The 14,995-nt window shown below is 36.2% G+C and overlaps 5 protein-coding genes, 1 long non-coding RNA gene and 1 other non-coding gene across 8 annotated transcripts; 3 read left to right on the top strand and 4 right to left on the bottom strand.

Moving 5' to 3' along the window:
• LOC104769220 lies at window positions 532-1,296 on the top strand. The gene has a single exon (XM_010493376.1). It carries the CDS (start codon window positions 651-653, stop codon window positions 1,245-1,247), a length of 597 nt encoding a protein of 198 aa, XP_010491678.1. The 5' UTR covers window positions 532-650; the 3' UTR covers window positions 1,248-1,296.
• LOC104769221 (annexin D6) lies at window positions 1,397-3,271 on the bottom strand. The gene is made up of 4 exons (XM_010493377.2): window positions 3,087-3,271; window positions 2,401-2,546; window positions 2,095-2,313; window positions 1,397-1,960 (listed from the first exon to the last, which is right to left on the bottom strand). Exons 1-4 carry the CDS (start codon window positions 3,160-3,162, stop codon window positions 1,445-1,447), a joined length of 957 nt encoding a protein of 318 aa, XP_010491679.1. The 5' UTR covers window positions 3,163-3,271; the 3' UTR covers window positions 1,397-1,444.
• On the top strand, window positions 3,779-5,564 carry LOC104769222. The gene is made up of 4 exons (XR_764345.1): window positions 3,779-4,058; window positions 4,225-4,291; window positions 4,717-4,817; window positions 5,116-5,564. It is a non-coding gene; the product is annotated as an uncharacterized LOC104769222 (long non-coding RNA).
• LOC104769223 (annexin D7-like) lies at window positions 6,258-7,980 on the bottom strand. Its single transcript, XM_010493378.2, has 4 exons — window positions 7,819-7,980; window positions 7,411-7,556; window positions 7,086-7,304; window positions 6,258-6,892 (listed from the first exon to the last, which is right to left on the bottom strand). Exons 1-4 carry the CDS (start codon window positions 7,892-7,894, stop codon window positions 6,383-6,385), a joined length of 951 nt encoding a protein of 316 aa, XP_010491680.1. The 5' UTR covers window positions 7,895-7,980; the 3' UTR covers window positions 6,258-6,382.
• On the bottom strand, window positions 9,053-9,125 carry TRNAR-ACG. Its single transcript has one exon. It is a non-coding gene; the product is annotated as a tRNA-Arg (tRNA).
• LOC104769225 (asparagine synthetase [glutamine-hydrolyzing] 3-like) lies at window positions 9,356-13,034 on the bottom strand. 2 transcript variants are annotated; one of them, XM_010493379.2, is made up of 14 exons: window positions 12,883-13,033; window positions 12,544-12,682; window positions 12,270-12,368; window positions 11,972-12,113; window positions 11,763-11,858; window positions 11,477-11,571; window positions 11,236-11,394; window positions 11,071-11,151; window positions 10,756-10,977; window positions 10,533-10,667; window positions 10,298-10,378; window positions 10,123-10,209; window positions 9,931-10,038; window positions 9,356-9,839 (listed from the first exon to the last, which is right to left on the bottom strand). In XM_010493379.2, the coding sequence occupies exons 1-14, from the start codon at window positions 12,960-12,962 to the stop codon at window positions 9,621-9,623; spliced, it is 1,743 nt and encodes a 580-aa protein (XP_010491681.1). In that variant the 5' UTR covers window positions 12,963-13,033; the 3' UTR covers window positions 9,356-9,620. The 2 variants fall into 2 exon arrangements, with proteins under 2 accessions (XP_010491681.1, XP_019097199.1); XM_019241654.1 differs by lacking the exon at window positions 10,123-10,209 and having other exon boundaries at window positions 12,883-13,034.
• On the top strand, window positions 13,328-14,870 carry LOC104769226. Its single transcript, XM_010493381.2, has 4 exons — window positions 13,328-13,478; window positions 13,579-13,821; window positions 13,927-14,320; window positions 14,411-14,870. Exons 1-3 carry the CDS (start codon window positions 13,392-13,394, stop codon window positions 14,296-14,298), a joined length of 702 nt encoding a protein of 233 aa, XP_010491683.1. The 5' UTR covers window positions 13,328-13,391; the 3' UTR covers window positions 14,299-14,320; window positions 14,411-14,870.

The following is a 14,995-nucleotide window of genomic DNA, read 5'->3' on the forward strand; positions in this document are numbered from 1 at the left end:
TTATCAACAAGGACTTGTGATCATATAATTTTGCTTGCACATTTTCTTATGATATCAAGTCTATCTTTTATGACTACAGTTGATCATGGCCCATGGGATAAGATTCGTGGCTAATATTTATTGTAATTATATCTTTTTGAGTCAAATTCCATACTCATTTATATATTATGCAATCGAATGTATCTAGTAAAGAATTGTTCTTATTTAATTTGATTCTGTTGACTCTATTTCGAAACAGCTTTCGGCTATTGGATGTGTCCACGTACGCGATGTAATATAGTAATGATCAAGTCTTAAAATGGCTCTCTATGGTGATCCAACGTATCTATCTAATTATCTCCCAAAACTATGGGCAAGAGTCATTATTAAAATCGACCCTTGGTCGTTTGAGATGCTCAAGAGTTTAAATTATATATAATAAAACCATCACTAGCATGATTAGAATATTTAATTACGCACAATGTGGAAAATCTAGTGTTATCTTTCCTCGAACATTCCACATATCTTTATATAAATAGTGAGAGTTCATGCACATATTCATCACACAGGTCTTCATTTCTCTAAAATTCGATCTTATTGTTATTAGTTAGCTCGCTAAAAAAAAGAAGAAGAAAAAAAAAATCTTGGTTCGATTCGAAATTTTCAAGCAAATGGGTAACGGTGAAAACATTCGTTCTCTTAAACTTGAAGTGAAAGTCGTGGAAGCGAGAAACGTAAAGCTCAAGTCATCACCAACCACTCTCTTCGTTAGGTTCTATCTCCATGCAGGTAATAACGGTAAGATAGAGCTAAACACTGCAGAGATCCGTTCGAGATCAGACCACGAGGTCATGAACTGGAACCAATCATTTGGTCTGGAGTGCCAAGGGAACGAAACCGCGGTTGAAGAACTGAAGCAACAAACCGTTGTTTTCGAACTGCGGAGAAGGAAAACGACGCCGTTTTTGAGGAAGTGGTCTAAATCGGAGTTGGTTGGTAGAGGAGAGATTTCATGGAGATCGGTTATAGAGTCAAATGGGATGGAGACAGAGATATTTGTAGTGATGGATGAGACAAAAGAACGGGTTTTGGAAGATTGTGATAAGCCTCTTTTATTGAAGATAGCTTTAAAAGTGCAAGCCTCAAAATTGGTGAATACTACTACTAAGAGAGTGGAAGATCTTTGTGAGTGTAGAGAGTGTAGGAGAATATGTAATTGTTTAGATTATGAGGCTTTTGTTGTGGCTTGTGCGGTAGCTGGAATTTAGTTTGTACGAGAAAATTTTAATCAAGATCAAATGTAAATTAAGAACCGAATGATTTGATGCAATAAATTAAAACGAGAAAACTAAGGANAAAAAAAAAAAAAAAAAAAAAAAAAAAAAAAAAAAAAAAAAAAAAAAAAAAAAAAAAAAGGACAAATCATAACTGGTTTTGTAAAAGACAATGAAATGGTGATGTTGTTTCAAGCATGGCCATGTCCGAGAAGAGCGAGAATCATGTCTTTGTAGTCACCAGAAGTGTCATTAGCAATGGCTCGATCAAGAGGTACGCTGTTCCTGCGTAAGTATTCTTCTTTGATCCTCTCCATGTCGACCTCTGCTCGTGTAGTGACCACTCTAGTAAGTGCCCACTCATCAGTTCCCATCTTGACGATGGCTCGACGTAGAACCTTCTCAAAGTACTTCTCTGGACATGTCAAGCATTTGATGGCGGTTTTGAGTAGTTGAACATATTCATCGTTCGAATCTTCCTTCAGAAACTTGGTAATGGAACTTCCGAACTTGTCCTTGAAGCGATTGAGCGTTGCGTTGATTTGAGCCTTGCTCCTTGTTGTCAAGATCCTGATGAGATCTTCATCAGTGTAAGCCTTCTCACTTATCTTCTTGTGAAGTGTCTTAGCTTCGGATCTAGCGACCTTCACGTTGACCTCATCAGCATTTCCATCGTACCTAAAGGTGCTCACAAGAGGAACCAATAGCTGCATTTTCACAAGTGGTCAAAACAAAACAACAAACATATGATTAGAAACTTACTCTTCAATCTTGACATGGTATACAAACCACTTCACTCATTGCAGCCATTATTAGATCAGTTTGGTTAGATCATCACTACCTTTCGAACATCTCCAGATGTGTGGTATGCAACATCCTCTTCGAGAGAGGTCCTGTAGCGAGCTTGGTATGCTTGCTTGGCCTTGAAAAACTCAAGCGCTGGTCTGGTACACGCAATTTCGACTAGAACCCAAATGTTCTTGGTGAACATTTGGGTAGATTCCTTGGCCAAATACGCATCTCTCTCCGTAGGATCAAGAGTCCACAACATCACAGCTCTCTGTTTTCAAGCAAAGTAGCAAATCATAGTATACTCAAACGATAATAATTAGATGAAGATACAAAAAATTTGTTTCCTTTGAAAAACCTCAAAGTCACCAGACAGCTCTTTGTCCAATTCCTTCAGAAGATCTTTGTTGTAGTTAGCAGCATAAACAGCACGGATGAAGCTGCGCTGCGTTGCATTTCTATGAGCCAAGATTGATATGATCATCCCTTCATTGGTCCCCCATCCTGCACCACACAAAAACAAATTTTCAAGCCGAAGTTTAACCAGCAATGTAACCAAACTGATCAATTAAACTAAACCAAATCTTAGAACAATTGTAAAAATCTTTAAATTCACAAGAAAAATAATTTTTGCTAGTAGAAAATAAATAAATGAAAAATCTTATAATATTATTAGGAAAACAACAAGTTAAACTGTTCTGAAAAGTTGTCTAATCGTCGGCTACAAAACCAAACGGTCAGAAAACGGATCAACAATAAAAATCAGTAAAATATTACATACGTGTCACAATTTCACATCGTAACAAATCATGCAATGGAGTTTTGTAATCGCAAAACCATGATTTTGATCAGTAGATAGAAAGAGCTAACTTATCATGCATTCGAAAAACCCTATATACATATCATCAACCAAAACAGCTAGCTAGATCAGTAGATCAGACTAGTTAGCAAATAGATTCAATCGAAGCATGAAAGGTGACCAAGGCCTAGTTTTAACGTTTACTTCCATCAATCGATAATAACGAAGGGAGAGAGATGAAAAACCTTTAAAGGCCTTGTGGAGCTGCTCAGAGTCTTCTTCAGGAAGAGGAATATTCGCAGGAGTTCTGAGAGACGCCATTCTCTGACCACTGAGAGTATCTCTCTTCNTTTTTTTTTTTTTTTTTTTTTTTTTTGTGCTGCCTCTAAATGAGATGAAGAAACTGTGAGACGAGGAATACACACTGCCTTAAATAATGTGAAATGAAATCCCAGTTTTTTTCTTTCTTTAATTATTAATCATTTTTGTTTTTAAAAAGACAATGCAAATTAAGTAAGTTAGCAAAAGGGGAATTTTTTTATTAAATACAATTACAGGCTGTATCCAGTGCACACAGAAATGAAAAAACAAGTATCATGTTTTGCATTTTTTTTTTGGTCATAAAGCTGAATATATTAAATGGAATTTAAACAATTTAGATATAGGTAATTAATAGGTAATTAAACAATAGGTAATTTAAACTATTTTCAAAGATGTCTTTCTTAAAATTTGTCCACTTATACTTTATCTAATTAATTATAATTGGTGTAATATGTTCTTAAAAATATAATATGTCATTAATCATAAAATTAAAGAAAATGAAATTACAAAAGTAAAGAAAATAGAATCCAATAATATGCAACGTAGTTGCCAAGGTTGCTTCTGTACCGGATAAAAACTATGCCTTCCGTCCTTCGGTGGTATATATTTAGCTGTACTTGAGGTTTCCCTTAGGCCATCTTTATCGCAATAACAGTTGGCCTGTTCTTGGGCTTTTTAAAATTGGAAAATATTAAACAGTGGGTTTAGATCAGAAAAACTGTTCTTATTTGAGAACTGTTGTTGGACTTGTTCTTGGGTGATGTGGCGTTTTTTGATTGGAAACAATTTTTTGCAACCGAGAGATCATTTTCATTTTGTTCGATATCGTCGTCGGGTTTTCTTGTTTCTCTCCCAAACGGCGATAGCTTGCATCTGCACCAACTTCTCCGATTAAGGTGTGTCTCTCAATCCTCGTCTCCTCTGTTTCATCTTCCTTAATTCGATTTTAAATATCAAACCAAATTGAATTTTAGGGTTCCTATTGTTTGTCTTCGCGTGTGTGTGAACTTAAATGGGTGTGAACTAGTTTATTGAATTGTTGTGGTGGGAAATCTAAATCAGGCGGCTGCAGAGCTGGCCAGGGATCGGATCGTAGTTGGAGTATGTGAGCGACCACACCTTTAAGCAAGTAAGCGACTACACCTTTAATCTTTTTCTTTGCTTAGATCATAATTTTTTGTTTCCTAAGTCCCATGAGATTGATTCTTATATATAGCTAAGTTTAGTTGGTTTGATTGATTTCGACTTGGAGTGATGTTGTTACTTATGAGCAAAATGCAAAAGAAGAACCTTTGAACATCTTTGCTAAAAAGTCTGAAACTTTTTTGATGAGTTGTTTCGAGGTCTCATTTCATTCAAGGATTCGCAGACTCGAATTTCTTGACTCTTGTGTGACTATTACAATTGATCTTCGGATCTTACGATTTTTCCTGTTCTTATTGTGTGGTCAACAAGTTCATAGGCTCTGTGGGGATATATTTCTGATCTGAGCAAAGGGTTTTGATCAGAAATACTCTGTGTGGTAATGTGGATTACTTGTGGTTGATGTTACAGGAATTCAACATTGAGAAGTTTCAGCTAGTTGAAGCAGAGAAGAAGAAGATTAAACAAAAGTATGAGAAGAACGAGAAACAGGTCGATGTCAGAAAGAAGATGTGAGCTCTCTCATCTTTCTCACTCTCCTCCTCCTCTGTTTGTGTTGAGATCTGATAATTATGTGTTCCTCTTTGTTTCTTCAAGAAAGATAGATAGAGTGTGGTTATTTCTTGATTTGATTTTAGGCCATAGCTAATTGTATGTGTTTGCTAAGAAACTCTTGAAAGTTAGCCAACATGGCTTTTTCAACCTTCATCACCATCAACTTGTATGTTTTTGTTATTTTTTTACACTGTGTTGTTACACTGTGTTGTTCTGCAGTTGGTCTCATATGAAAGAATACCGTGTGTGTTTCAGGTTCATGGACCTGAGCTCTGTTTTGGAGCCTGACAGGACATCGGGTTTCATGCCTCCCCAGCATCCAGCAGCTTTCCATCCCAATAAGATGGTGGTCTACCCTAGTTACGGTTACTATCCATTGGGAGGGGATTAGAGAGTTTTGTGATTTTTTATAGGCGATCCAGCGAAGGAAGTTTTCAAAGATGCATGTCAAGAACTCATGCAAATGAACAGACATGTGAGAAGCGTTTTTGACAAGGCTGTTACTGAGTATAAGGCTGAACAAGAGCATAAGGAGAAGAAGGCTGCAGAAGAGCGTAAGAGGCAGATGGGACTATTTGGGTCAATGGACATTGAAACCAACTGATTTTACAAAATAAACAATTGATTTTCTCTATGGAGTTTCATACTGTTTTGATCTTTAAATCCAGATTTATCCTTAAAAATTGATTCGTTTCACAATCCAACACTAAATAAAATACTCTTAAATAATTAAATAAACACCTTAAACTATGTATTAATTAAATAAAATGTTTGTCTTATTTAATTAATTAAGTAATATGTTTGTTTTTTTTTATTTACAAAATTTTACTTACAATGTTTTGTTGTTTCATCAATATTTGGTATTGTATTATGAATTTTATTATAAGTTTTATAAGTTTCAAATTTAAATGTTCTTTTATAATATTTATATTTTAAAAGTTTATAAGTTTAAAAAAATGTTTAAGAATATTATATAATTGTAATAAGTTTTATTGTAATATTATATACCAAATTTATTAGATTTTATAATTATAATATATTTAAGAATATTTTATTATTAAATCTAATGATCTTAAAAATGTTCTCCCTATAACTAACTTTTTAGCAAAAGTTCTTAACAACTGATCTTAGATTATTTTCCTATTATATTTAATCTAAGAACACTAAAAAGTGTTATCCCTTTAAAGATGCCCTTATGTCTTTGTCTGGATCAATTATCATCATCTGCCTTCACAAGATGTTTTGAGTATGTTTTTAGCTTTTCAATAGACTTAAGGAAAAATGATTCATTAGTTTATATTGAATAGGTAAATGATGATTTGTGATATAGTTTTAGCTTTATTTTTTTTTATTGAGTAAATAAATTGTTGTGTTTATTTGATAAGAGAGAACAGAACTGACAAACGAAGATGAAAGCATTCATAAATATTTCAACATAACCAAGTTACAAGACCAATCACAACTCTTATATTAAACACAAAGCGATACTTTATTTATTTATTTTAACTTGCAAATGTTTGTTTCAAGCATGGCCATGTCCGAGAAGAGCGAGAAGTATATCCTCATAGTCGCCATGAGTGTCTTTAGCAATGGCTCGATCAAGAGGAACACTGTTTCTGCGTAAATATTCCTCTTTGATCCTCTCCATGTCGACCTCGGCTCGTGTAGTGACCACTCTCGTAAGTCCCCACTCGTCTGTTCCCAGTTTGTTGATGGCTTGACGTAGAACTTTCTCAAAGTACTTCTCTGGATATGTAAAGCATTTGATCACGGCTTTGAGTAGTTGAACGTATTCGTTTCCCGAATCCTCCTTTAGGAATTTGGTAATGGAAGTTCCGAAACTGTTGTTGAAGTGATTGAGAGTTGCGCCGATTTGGGCTTTGCTCCTTGTTGTCAAGATTCTGATGAGATCGTCATCAGCATAAGCCTTATCCTCGATCTTCTTGTGAAGTATCTTAGCCTCGGACCTAGCTAGAGTCATGTTCACTTCATCTCCATCGTACCTAAAAGTGCTCACAAGAGGAAGCAAGAGCTGCATAAACAAAACCATATATGTTACAAACTTATATACCTTCTTCATCATGCACATAATATACGAACTGAGTTTGTTAGGAATCTTACATCGATAAATTATGTAAAAAGATATGAACTATTATATTTTGTTCTTTGTTGGATTTAAGATGAAATCTCATGAACATTCACATATTTACAACTATATATAATACCTTACGAATGTCTCCAGATGTGTGATATGCAACGTCCTCCTCGAGAGAGGTCTTGTAGCGGGCTTGGTATGCTTGCTTGGCACTGAGAAACTCAAGAGCAGATCTAGTACAAGCGATTTCGACAAGAACCCAGTTGTCTTTAGTGAACATTTTGGTAGATTCCTTAGCCAAATAAGCATCTCTCTCCGGTGGAGTAAAAGTCCACAACATCACAGCTCGCTGTTTTGTTTACAAAGAAAAACACAATATAACAGATCAGTATACTCAAACAAAAGAAAACAAAGACAAAGATAGAAATTGATGTTGTCTCTTTTTTTAACAAAACCTCAAAGTCACCGGAAAGCTCTTTGTCTAATTCCTTGTGAAGATCCTTATCGTAGTTAGCAGCATAAACAGCACGAATGAAACTGCGTTGCGTTGCATTTCTGTGAGCCAAGATTGATATGATCATCCCCTCATTGGTTCCCCATCCTAACATTAGTCAGATCGAATCAGGTTCGAAATAATCCAATCAGTATTAGATTGAAGACTTAATTAATTAGAAACTAGTAAAATTCTTCTCGTTTCATCAAAAGATAATAATAATGTGTCAACATATTAGCTAGGGTTAGAGGAAATAATTTCTTTAAGATCTGATAAACCAAACTAATAGAGGATTCAATCGAGGTAAGACGAATTCTAATTCTAAATAACCAATCGAAAAATTAATAGATGAAGAGAGGGAGAGGAAGACCTTTGAAGGCTTTGTGGAGTTGCTCAGCGTCTTCTTCAGGAAGAGGAACATTGGCGGGAACTTTGAGAGACGCCATTCTTGAACAAAGTGAAATTTTCTGTATATGTTTTTGTTTTCTGCTCTCTGGATTTTGAGGTATGATGGTTTGCTTAAATAATGAAATACATCTTTAAAAAAGTGTTTGTATAATATATGTATTTTGGTAAATCAATAAAAAGGAAAAATAAAAATCAATATAATGAATGGAAAAGATAGATAATTAATTGAAAATGGTGTTGAATAGTAAGTATGTTGAATACAAACAAGTTAAGTATAAAAGCATATCCATTTTGGCAAGTTAAGTAAATCAATTAAAAACTAAAAAGGAAGAACATCTAAATAGCTGGCTGAAAATGAATTTAATTAATTGAAAATAAGGTTGAATAGTAATTAAGTTGAATACATTAAAAGTGAAGTTTCTTTATCTTTATTTTATTTTCTTATAGAGTGGGTCAGAAACTTATGAGTTAGATTGTGAATGACATGTTTGGTATTGACATTTATTAGTATGGTTATAAACTTATAATTATATTTATGTTAATAAAATGTTTTAAATGCAAAAAAAAAAGTTTTAAATACACAATTATAAAATTAATATCCTAAAGTTTATTATATGATTTTTTTTTGGGATATCTTTGATATTTGATTACCTTTAAGAAAAATACTTAGCTATATAAATCGGCTTGATTTTGTTTGTGATAATTTTACATTTATAGGAAAGTTCTAGAAAACAAAAAAACAAAGATTTTGCATGGCTTATGTCATTTGTTTGATTCTTGTTGTTTAACTCCAAGGAATAGCCGCAGGGGTTCACGTGGTTGGTGCTAAGCTAAAACGTTAAAGGAGCAGTTATTTTCTTGGCAACCAAATACTGAAACTCGACAAAACGAAACGTAACGTCAATTTCTCTAACGCCTATCTTTCTTTTTCTCTTTTCTTATTAACATAGTAGCATAAAGAGACTTTATCATCATCAAATCAACAAGGAAAACGTCTCTTAGCAAGATTTAAAAACAAAAAAAAAACGTCAAAATATGTAATTGCATAGATATAGTTTATATATGAAAGAAAATAGATGTATGTATGACAAAATAACTTGTGTAAGCGATCTAAATGAATGTTATCATAGACTGTAAAAATGTCTAGTCCAAAAAAAAAAAAAAAAGCAGCTCTGGAACAAAAATAAAAAGAAATGCGACTCTGCTGGGGATCGAACCCAGAATCTCTGGTTTCGTAGACCAGCGCCTTATCCATTGGGCCACAGAGTCTTTTTGTTTATCATGTCTTTCTATCTTTTATAAAGATAAGATAACCATTAGATCCTTCAATAAAGGAAATTTAAACAGGCCGTACCCAAACAACAACTCAGCCCGTTTAATTATAGATTTGAATTTCACAAGAGGAAACTGAAACAAACTCTAGATTTAAACACACTTGAACAAAGAATACTGAGCAGAACACTTTGTGCTTAGGGAAAAAAAATAAGTAGAAAGAATCGGATATATGAAAACAACGTTAATAATCTCAACTCAAGTAATCATCAAGCTTTCATGGATAGTCATAGTCTAACAACAGTAAAAACAGAAATTCACCAGCAACTTATTACTTAAGTACACAATTCAGGGCTAACTCAACTCAGTCTCCTTGGAGTGTTGTAAATCCCCAGAAGGAAAGAATAAAGATTTGCCTATTCAGTCATCAATCCTACAAAAGAGGATAACTCATGCACGATGTCAACGGTAGATTTAAACCTTGCTTAATCCTCAAACAATCCCTGCAGTCTTCTCTGCTAGTTTCTGTACCTTCCCCGGACGAGGATCTTCTTCGGCTTTATCTTCTTCCCCATAAGCTGCAACATGAACTCCGAGAGCCGCACGACCTGAGGGGTCAAGATTCTGTGACCAAGCTGCGTCCCACTCTACAGCTTTTGCTGTACTACATGCCACACTTGGACCTCCTGGTACAGTCGCTCTAGCTGCACTCTGCTCATTTGTATAATCCGAAAAAACAAAATCAGAGCAAAGATCAAGACAATCAAGGCGACAAAGTTAGTTATGCTGATGAAATCATTACCTTAGGGAAGAACTTTTCAAAGATAGTTCTGTAGTAGTAAGCTTCTTTTGTCATAGGTGTGTTATCAGGGAAGACATAGCTTGCGTTCATCAGCATTGTGTCAGAGACCTTACCATCAGAGATTTGAAAGCATCACATTATCAAACTGTGACTTAAGATTCTATCTACGAATAAAAAGAGATATCTGATTACTTGTTTGTTTGCATGATCTTTTAAACCATCAATCCAGCTATATCCAACCCCATCACTGAACTGTTCCTTCTGCCTGTATAGAATGTGCTACATTTACCAAAAAGACGAGAAGTTATTAGCAAAGCTGGAAAATTTTCATCAAGACTGCAGGAAGCAAAAAGTTGTTGTTATAAACCTTTGGTAGATAAGGGTTTTTCTCATCATCAAACGCATTGCGTAACACCCATTTCTCGATCCTTCCGAGATCAGGCCTTATCTGCATTTATAGTTTACACCACATTTATCACCAATTTTGATACTTGAGATTATAAATCTGTGATAAAATAATGGTATGAAACAATCAACGGGAAACGGATCGATGGGTGTGTAATAGAAAGATGAAAAAGGAAAGTATAAAAGATGCCACCTACCATCTTCCACTCTGGATCGATGCTCATTGCGACATTTATAAATTCTTTATCGAGGAAAGGTACACGAGCCTCAACACCCCATGCAGAAGTTGATTTGTTAGCCCTCAAGCAATCATATTGATGAAGAGCTTTGATCTGTAAACAAATCCACAAGATTCACAAGTTACAAAAGAAGCAGGGTAAGGCAGAATAAAACAAGAAGTCCTGGTCCTAGAGCACCTACCTTTCGGCATGTTTCCTCGTGAAACTCCTTCTTGTTGGGTGCTTTGTGGAAGTACAAATATCCTCCAAAAATTTCATCAGAGCCTTCCCCAGAAAGAACCATCTTTACACCAAGCGACTTGACTTTTCTCGACATAAGAAACATTGGAGTGCTGGCTCTTATAGTAGTCACGTCATAGGTCTCAACATGGTATATGACTTCTTCTATGGCATCTATACCGTCCTGATATTATCATTAGAAAAAGACATAAAAATCAATCATTGAAACAAATCTCCACACTCAATACTCTTGTAGATGTCAAAAAACAAACTTTACCTGAACAGTAAAGTGTAACTCGTGGTGGCGAGTTCCTAAATAGTCAGCGACTTCTTTACCAGCTTTAAGATCCGGGGATCCCTGAAATGAAAACAGATGGAATTAGAAATCTTGATGAGCATAGAAAGCTTACGGTAAAAACATTTGGAGAAATTGGGTCAATACCTTCAAACCGATACAAAATGTGTGCAGCTTTGAACCCCACTGAGCAGCTTCTGACTTTTCCAAATGACGTAACGCTACTGAAGCAACAAGGGATGAGTCTAATCCTCCAGATAGGAGAACGCCAAAAGGCACATCAGTCATTAGTCGTTTTATAACAGCCTGCAATTCAGAGAAAATTATCACATCCATAGTTCCAAGACCTGATCCGCATTTGTCAGAGAAGATCTAAAGGAAGATTTACCTTCTCAAAAGTCTCGCGCACCAGTAAGGGATCATATGGGGTTGAAGGAACCAACTCAGAAAACCACGGGGGGTTGTACCACCTCCTAAGCCCACCTGCAAGAAAGGTTTGTTCCATGAACCTTAACTACACAGTAAAAATTCCCACACAAACTTACTCAAATAATAGAACCCATAACTAAAAACCATTTTGATATCCGTGACAACGTGTTCACTACAATGTGAGTCAGCCAAGAAAAGTCATTATTTGATTTTAAAATAGATGTGATCTGATAAGAAGTGCTAACCTTGTTTACTTGAATAAATGTGGCCTGGAGGAAAGCACATAAACTGTTCACAATCATCAATAAGTGCTTTCATCTCAGAAGCAAACCAGACAGAACCTGTGGGAAAAATATATATTTTTTTTTTTGTCAAAGAACAAAATAAGTAATCATGACAAAAGAAGAATCATCTTATCCACTGAGGTGAATTTTCTTAGAGAATGTGAACATACCATCGATACCCCACCCAATGTAGAGTGGATTGACACCAATGGCATCCCTTACAGCAATATAACTTTTGTCCCGGGTATCAAGAAGCACAAATGCAAACATGCCATCCAACTTGTCGACGAATTCCTCTCCCTGTTCTTCGTACTGCAATAGCAAGAAAATATTAACCAGATTTTGATAAATGTTTGAACTACCATAAGGCAAGAGAGATTCAGGTGACGGTTCTTGTACTTGAACTATACACAAAAAAAAGACACGACAACAAAGGAAGCCCTGAAATAATATCTCATGGGTACTTACAAGATGCGCAATCACTTCACAATCACTCCCAGTATGGAACTGGTGAGACTTCAAAAAAGTTTCACGCAAAGCCTTGTGGTTGTATATCTCTCCATTGACCTGAAAGCAAGGAAAGAGTCCAAACAAAACAAAACCAAAAAAACCCTTAATCATATCAATCCTCATAAAATAAAGTTTGAGGTTTGACTCATGATTTCCTATTGCAATGTGAAATGTCAATGGAATCGATATCCACAAATCCAAGTTCCTCCAAGCAATTTAGAACCAAAATTACCGAGACAACAATGGTCTTGTCTCCGTTATAGAGTGGTTGGTCTCCAGAAATGGGGTCAACGATTGCCAAACGCTCATGAGCCACATAACAATCCTCAAAACAATGTAGCCCACTCCAATCAGGACCTCTATGCCTCAATCTACAATAACATTTCGAACAGATTATTATACCATTCAATCAATTTTGACCAATACAACATATAAATCAACTCACTTTACCAGAAAGTTGGAAACTTTTCTCATCCAAAACAATAACCTTTAAGAACATTGCGCAGCCAAAACCAAAACCAACGAGATCGGGAAAAAAAAAACAAAGAAATGGTTTGATTTGAGAGAGTACCTGCGAGAGAGTTCGATGATACGGGAACGTTTTGCCTGAGAGTTATCGGCGCAGCCTAACACAGCAAGAATCCCACACATGGTGTTGTTGGTGGTTGTGGTGGTGGCGGCAAGAAGAGAACACAACGGCTTCTGAGAAATGGATGCTGTGACAACAACTCTAAAAAAAGATTATAAGATGGGTTTCCAAAATTCAATCAGGACCGTTGATTCTGTCAATTAATTGTATTTTTATTCCCAAAGAAAACAAGATTCGGTTTTTAACTTTACCCTAATTTCCCTTTGACTTGTTTTGATTTCGTAAAAAGATTCTTATTTCCAAGTGTCACGACTCACGAGACTCGCCGGATTCTCCTTTAAACGATGTCGCTTTGATATCCTCCATAAGCAAGCTTATTGTCTGTTAATGGAGTAAATCATATGATTAGAGTGAGCTTATAGCTTAACTTAATTGCTCTCACTCTCACCCAAATCAAACCCTAAAAATGGCTCTCTGTATAAAAAGAGAAGATGATCCAGTTGAGTCGAGAGAGAGAGAGTGACACTATCATGTCTCGGCTTCTCAGATTCTCTAAGCTTTCTCACCTTAGCAATGTGGTATGATTCTGATTCCTATTAAAGTCTGTTCTTTTTTTTGTTCTCTGTAGTGTAATTTTGCTCTTTGTGGTTCTAATCTCTCTGTTTTTTATTTTGACAGATGAAAGGAAGCAGCTTTCGTTGGTGTTCATCTTCAACGACCACGAAAAACCCCTACTTGATGTATACCATCAGTGTCAAGGAGATTCCCGACGGGAGCCACAAGGCAGATGGACTCTTGTTTGATCCAGCGAGGGAGAAGCTATTTACCGTACGAGACAAATCAGTTCCTAAAGACCTCCTTAACTCAAGTCTGGTTGGAAGCTCACAAGGATGGGGAGTTTTCTACGACGCGTGTGATGAGGTTTTACGTGTTAGCGATTTCTTAAACCCTTTGGCATACAAATCAAACCCAAAGGTGATTCCTTTACCTTCACTGACTACTCTACCTTTCGATCAAACCAAATAGGAATTGGTGAGGAATGTGGCAATGTCTTCTGATTCTCCTGAAAAAGAAGAAGACTTTGTGGTTGCTATCAAGTTACCGGGTAGTGAGATAATCTCACTGAGATTGGTGTCTATAGACACGGTCGTGACCTCCCGTGGACTCATTTCGAACTTCCTTTTACCTGCTTGGACAACTCAAACCTGGCTTATTCGAAAACAGACCAATGTTTTTACTTCCCTGGTCCTGGAGGCAACTGCTTGTGTTCATTCGACCTCCATGACAACCTCAACGTCCGTGAGCTACTGTTTCGTGACCTTACTGAGTTTTCAATGTCCGAGTTGGAGCTGTTCAGATCATATTCCAGGGAAGAGCATTGGGTGGAGTCTTCCTTAGGCGAACGTTTCCTTGGCCAATGGTAATAATACTATTACCCTTTGTTACACAGTTTTTGATGATGTCCAATGGTAGTACTCTTTGTGACATTGTGTGTGTGTGTGTCTCGTAGGTACTCTTATGACTCTCCGTTAGAGCACAGAGACCCGATGTTCATTGTGTTTAGAGAGGAGGAGACGATTGGTAGCAAATACTTGTGTTACACTGAGGACATTGGAGATGTCTGCATCTTCCTATCAAACAGCCATCCTTTCTGCGTTGAGGCCAGCTCGTGCCCTGGTTTGCAGCCTAATGCCATCTACATCATCTCCTCTGATGGCTTTGCTGTTTACGATCTCAACACCAAAAGATGCCGTGATTTTGAAAAACCCAAAGGTGGACCAACAAAGGCTCCATTCATCCCTCACTGGATTCCTCCCTATTCTATCTAAACTTTACTATGCTTGTTTGTTGCGGTGTTTTGGTGGACCAAGTTTTGTCTTTTGGATTTTGCTTAACATTTGTAAAACAACTAGCATCATCTGACTAAGGTGGTCCCTTTTGTTTCCATGACTCATATTTTGAAACAGTAATGTGATGTTTTAAATCTCTCCAATATTTCTTTTAACAACCTTTACCTGAAGTTGTGTTCAATTCTTTTCTTCCTACAGAGTTTATAAATCTAACTCTGACTTCTTGCATGCTAAAGTCTAGAACC

The sequence above is a fragment of the Camelina sativa genome, chromosome 20 (assembly GCF_000633955.1).
Source record: "Camelina sativa cultivar DH55 chromosome 20, Cs, whole genome shotgun sequence".
In the NCBI taxonomy this organism is placed as follows: domain Eukaryota; kingdom Viridiplantae; phylum Streptophyta; class Magnoliopsida; order Brassicales; family Brassicaceae; genus Camelina; species Camelina sativa.

What these genes read in the sequence shown, in the direction of transcription:
- LOC104769221 (XM_010493377.2), bottom strand. Translation starts at nt 3,162, where the DNA reads ATGGCGTCTCTCAGAACTCCTGCGAATATTCCTCTTCCTGAAGAAGAC. An exon ending in AGCTGTCTGGTGACTTTGAG is followed by an intron (nt 2,314 to 2,400) that starts GTTTTTCAAAGG and finishes GCTTGAAAACAG; the next exon opens with AGAGCTGTGATGTTGTGGAC. An exon ending in CATCTGGAGATGTTCGAAAG is followed by an intron (nt 1,961 to 2,094) that starts GTAGTGATGATC and finishes GTGAAAATGCAG; the next exon opens with CTATTGGTTCCTCTTGTGAG.
- LOC104769223 (XM_010493378.2), bottom strand. Translation starts at nt 7,894, where the DNA reads ATGGCGTCTCTCAAAGTTCCCGCCAATGTTCCTCTTCCTGAAGAAGAC. An exon ending in AGCTTTCCGGTGACTTTGAG is followed by an intron (nt 7,305 to 7,410) that starts GTTTTGTTAAAA and finishes TAAACAAAACAG; the next exon opens with CGAGCTGTGATGTTGTGGAC. An exon ending in CATCTGGAGACATTCGTAAG is followed by an intron (nt 6,893 to 7,085) that starts GTATTATATATA and finishes TTGTTTATGCAG; the next exon opens with CTCTTGCTTCCTCTTGTGAG.
- LOC104769220 (XM_010493376.1), top strand. Translation starts at nt 651, where the DNA reads ATGGGTAACGGTGAAAACATTCGTTCTCTTAAACTTGAAGTGAAAGTC.
- LOC104769225 (XM_010493379.2), bottom strand. Translation starts at nt 12,962, where the DNA reads ATGTGTGGGATTCTTGCTGTGTTAGGCTGCGCCGATAACTCTCAGGCA. An exon ending in CATTTATTCAAGTAAACAAG is followed by an intron (nt 11,572 to 11,762) that starts GTTAGCACTTCT and finishes CCTTTCTTGCAG; the next exon opens with GTGGGCTTAGGAGGTGGTAC. An exon ending in AGTTACACTTTACTGTTCAG is followed by an intron (nt 10,978 to 11,070) that starts GTAAAGTTTGTT and finishes TGATAATATCAG; the next exon opens with GACGGTATAGATGCCATAGA.
- LOC104769226 (XM_010493381.2), top strand. Translation starts at nt 13,392, where the DNA reads ATGATCCAGTTGAGTCGAGAGAGAGAGAGTGACACTATCATGTCTCGG. An exon ending in TTTCTCACCTTAGCAATGTG is followed by an intron (nt 13,479 to 13,578) that starts GTATGATTCTGA and finishes TTATTTTGACAG; the next exon opens with ATGAAAGGAAGCAGCTTTCG. An exon ending in TCTACGACGCGTGTGATGAG is followed by an intron (nt 13,822 to 13,926) that starts GTTTTACGTGTT and finishes CAAACCAAATAG; the next exon opens with GAATTGGTGAGGAATGTGGC.